The sequence below is a fragment of the Herpailurus yagouaroundi genome, unplaced genomic scaffold (genome assembly GCF_014898765.1).
Source record: "Herpailurus yagouaroundi ecotype Mexico unplaced genomic scaffold, PumYag 162, whole genome shotgun sequence".
Classification (NCBI taxonomy): Eukaryota; Metazoa; Chordata; class Mammalia; order Carnivora; family Felidae; genus Herpailurus; species Herpailurus yagouaroundi.
The window spans coordinates 11,760,192-11,764,823 of NW_024412403.1; the positions used below are offsets into that span (position 1 = coordinate 11,760,192).

Genomic DNA, 4,632 nt, shown 5'->3' on the forward strand with positions numbered 1-4,632 from the left:
TCGTTTACGATTTAAAAGCCCCATTTTTCCCTCCTCAGTGTTTAGATTCTAATCAAGAAAATGACTTGCTCTGGGAAGAGAAGTTCCCCGAAAGAACAGCCGTGGCCGAGTTACTCCAGGTAATAGTCCTTGAATGTCATCAGAATGCGTATTCTTAGAATCTACGTCCGTAGCTCTCAGAAGCATTGACTTGGCAAATCGTTTGGCAGAGTGCTGAGGGCGTGATCACCCTTACCAGGGGAAGAGATGGCGTCAGCACCGTAATTGCCTTTGGATGATGTAGGCATGCTGTTTGTAATGGTACCACCGCTAAGGTTGGTGTAGATAGAGGATTTCCTTCGACCTCCAGCAGTTTTGTGACACCGTCCCTCTGTGGGTAGCGACAGCTCCAGCTGGTCACTCCACACGCAGCTGCTTTTTGAAGGTAGTCCTTAACTGACTCTTCAGACTAGATCCCCACGTGACCGCCACAGGTTGTGGCGGGTCGCTGACCCTTGCCGACCTCACCACAGCACACACAGTCTTGATTCCATTCCCCAGGTACTCCTGTTGTGATAGTTCAGCAAAGGCATAGGGGCGCCTGGGTGGCTGTCGGGTGTCCAGCTCATGTCATGATCTCACGGTCCGTGAGCTCGAGCCCTGTGTCAGGCTCTGTGCTGACAGCCCAGAGCCTGGAGCCAGCTTTGGATTCTGCGTCTCCCTCCCTCGCTCTCTGCCCCTCCCCCACTCACACTCCATCTCAGAAATGAATAAATGTTGAAAAACAGAACAAAAAACAAATGCATAGTTTGTCCTAATAGGAGCAGGCTAGAAGAGCTCTCCAAGACCCAGTCTCCCTTTCTTGTAATTAAAAGGTCTTCACAGAGTGTATTAGAAATAATTCTCCCTTCCCTGTTTTTTTGTGATGTTACCTTAAGGAATTATTGTAAGTGAGAATATTGACTTGAAAGTACAGCAAAACAGCTTGGAAAGAAATTTTTGAGATCAGGAAATGGGTCTTAGGTAACATTATGGCCTCTAAGAGCCCTACCTAAGTTACCTGCAGGAGCAGCTTAGCCCTGCTTCCAGAGTTTTAGAGGCTTAGAAGGTGCTTTTTGGGGAAGATTTCTGCTTTGATAGCAATATCAATAGTAGATTTTTTTTAAATCATCATCATGGAAATAGTATATGCCTCTTATAACTGAACTATGTAAAACTAAAAGGTAAAATGTACCCCTTCACCACTACCACCTGTATAAATTCCCACTTCCCAGAGAAAGGCACTGTCGACAGTTTAGTCTAACTCTTTCTAGAGTTTTTCATAGTGTGTAGTATATTTTCAGTGTTATTATAGTTTATAAAATTTTGACATTTTAGTGATCATGTTGGTAAAATACGTAGATTGAAGGAGGTTTTTTCCGGTACTCTACTAATTTTTATGTTCTTTGTTTTCTAAAAGACTCCACAAGTATCATTCTCCAAATCTGATATTCCATCCTCAGAAAGTACTGAGTTACCTGTGGACTGGAGTATTAAAACTCGACTCCTTTTCACCTCTTCTCAACCCTTTACCTGGGCAGATCATTTGAAAGCACAGGAAGAGGCTCAAGGTATCATCCAGCATTGTAGGGCAACAGAAGTTACTTTGCCTCAAAGTATACAGGTAATTCTGAAAGAAAAGGAGTATGTTTTAAAGTATCAAATTAATTGTAAAATGTATTTCTCTGCAAAATGTCACAGAAATTTCCTTCTAGTAAGTTTTTCTTCCGACATTTAAAGACACAAGGACGTGAGAAATTTTATATTTCCCAAGTGGTGCTTTCAAACAGTTTTTTCTATCAGATTCAATAACTGCCTGTTAAATTTAGAGAGCTGTCCTAAGAACTAGTTAATGTTACAGGCAGGAATTGTTTGAACTAAACTATTCTTTTCTAGGCCTTTTGAGGAAAAAAAATATAAGGGAAAGAAATGAAAAGCTATTGAGTAGGATTGCAAAGGCAGATTGGTTACACTATTGATTTTCTGACATAATGTATACTCTTTTTTTTTATACACACTAATTGTGACTACCTGGTTGATAGTCTGTGTAATGTAGTAAAGTTAATGAGTTCTAGAATGGTTTTAGAGAAATGTAATTGCATTGCTTTCAGGCAGCTCATCAACTCAAACTAGGTTAAAAGCGATTACCTAAAAGAGGTCTTGGTACTTCTTTTTTAATAAATAGATCAGGATGATGTATGATTTCGCATTACCCATTTTCGCTAGCTACTGTTGAAACACAGTTGTGTGCGGAGAGGAGTTGAACGTAGCATTACTTATATACAATATATATCCCCACCTGTAACCCTACCCTAATGATGACAGAGATAGTTATTCTCAGGAGAAAACAGGAGAGATGGGAGTCCCATCTGTGTTTAAGTCTTCCTTCTGATGTGGTTCAACATACAATAAATATTGGCAAGAATAAACTACATTTTAGCTCCCGTAACAGTTATTAATACTTTCCTATAGGAAACCGTAAATATTCTCAGAATAAGTGGCATATTCAGTACTTTCTAATGAAATTTTATACTTCTAATGTGCCAAAAACTGTCCGATATCATCTCTGGATTTTAGGATCCCAAACTCTCCACTGAGCTCCGATGTGCCTTCCAGCAGAGCCTTATCTACTGGCTCCACCCTGCCTTTCCTTGGCTACCTCTGTTCCCTCGCATTGGAGCTGATAGAAAAATGACTGGAAAGATAAGCCCTTGGTCAAATGATGAAACCTTGCAACACATTTTAATGAGTGATTGGTAAGATTAGTAAAAACTTGTGCATCCCAGTAGTAAATTTTACTTTTTAACAGTGTTCTCTGTTATTTATGATATAGGAATGTGTAGTGGTAAAAGGATCTCTGTGTCCTTCTGAATTATTTTATCTAAACTGTTAATAGCCAGCATTTAAATTACTTTTTTTTCTATTCTTTATGCAATTGTGGAAGTGCAGTAAGTGTTCTATAAATACATGCAAACGTTCTTTTACATTACTTCTTGTCAGTGGCCGCTTCCTTTCTCAGCAGAAGCTGCTCAGAGAAAGTCAGCACCCAGTTACCAAGTAAGTTTTGTTTAAAGAAAAAATGACTAGTGTTTAATCGGTCAGCACTATTTGTTAAAGTATTTAGAAGTCATCAGTGAGTCCCATGACCGGTTTTAGTCCTTTTAAAAGCCAAGTTATGCGGGTGCCTGGGTGGCTCAGTCAGTTAAGCATCTGACTGTTGATATCTGCTCAGGCCTTGATCTCAAGGTTGTGAGTTCAAGCCTCATGTTGGGCTCCATTACTGGGTGTGAAGCCTACTTAAAAAATAAAATATAAATAAAAGCCAAGTTATGTACATAGTGGCAAAAATTCAAATCATTATAATATTTGTGTTGTGTTTTAAATTAAATGAGTATCAAACTGAATTATAAAAATAATTTTAGATGTTAAGCTAAATGTGTAATAATACCTAAAGAAAATTTTTTTGCTTCAAAGGTCTGTGAGCTTCACTTCTCTATATAATTTGCTGAAGACAAAACTTTGCCCATATTTCTACGTTTGTACCTATCAGTTTACTATCCTGTTCCGTGCAGCAGGCTTAGCAGGAAATGATGTAATCACAGCTCTCGTGTCTCCGACAACTAGAGGAATAAGAGAAGCTATGAAAAATGAAGGTAAAACTATAGGTTTAAAATGAGAATACCACACTATATAGTAAGCACTTAAAAGCTAAAATGTGAGGCATGCCTGGGTAGCTCAGTCGGTTAAGCATCCAGCTTCGTCTCAGGTCATGATCCCATGGTTCATGGGTTCCAGCCCTCTGACAGCTCAGAGCCTGGAGCCTGCTTCAGATTCTGTGCCTCCCTCTCTCTCTGCCCCTCTCCCACTTGTTCATCCTCTCTATCTCTCTGTCTCACACACACACACACACACAGACAAATAAACATTGAAAAAAAGCTAAAATGTAAATTGTCTTTTTACCAGTTGAATTGTTTTCTACCAGTTTTACCTATATTTTTTAAGAAACATCTTTATTTCTATTTTTTTTTCCCAGCGGTGATTTAAGTTGTCTCCTAAATTACTTAGCTTTAAGTTAATAGTGTTCCCTTTTCTGACCTGATAAACACATATTGGACTGGAACGTTTCCATCTGAATAGAATTTCCTCTAGAAATTCCTTTATAGCAGAAATTACCTACCCCCTTTTAAAAACAATTTTCAAACTGGGTCAACCATTAATGCTCATGAAATCTATATAGTGGGCTCAATCAGCACTTTAAAAAAAAAAAATGAAACATTATGGGGTGCCTGGGTGGCTCAGTCAGTTGAACGTTTGACTCTTGATTTGGGTTCACTCAGGTCATGATCCCAAGGTCATGGGACCGAGTCCCTCATTGGGCTTTGCACTGAGCGTGAAGCTTGCTTAAGGTTTTTTCTCTCTCTCTCTGCCCTTCCCCTGCTGACTGACTCTCACAAAAAAAAGAAAAGAAAAAAGAAAAGAAACCGAGTAGAATGTACTTTAGGACAGAGTACTATACATGTAGTGAGAGTATGTATTGTTTCCTCAACCTTTTGTTTCAAGGAGGTAGGGTGTGTGTGTGTGTGTGTGTGTGTGTGTGTGTGTGTGTGTGTGTGT

The 4,632-nt window shown here is 39.2% G+C and overlaps 1 protein-coding gene across 3 annotated transcripts in view; it reads left to right on the forward strand.

Moving 5' to 3' along the window:
• Positions 1–4,632, forward strand: part of DONSON (DNA replication fork stabilization factor DONSON) — a 21,587-nt gene that overhangs the window by 958 nt on the left and 15,997 nt on the right. For 2 of the 3 annotated variants that reach the window (XM_040484009.1, XM_040484008.1), the window contains exons 2-6: positions 39–119; positions 1,439–1,642; positions 2,596–2,774; positions 3,019–3,075; positions 3,493–3,671. In XM_040484009.1, the coding sequence (XP_040339943.1) occupies positions 39–119; positions 1,439–1,642; positions 2,596–2,774; positions 3,019–3,075; positions 3,493–3,671 (700 nt within the window). The remainder of the gene's footprint in view (positions 1–38; positions 120–1,438; positions 1,643–2,595; positions 2,775–3,018; positions 3,076–3,492; positions 3,672–4,632) is intronic. The other variant, XM_040484010.1, reaches the window with a different exon arrangement.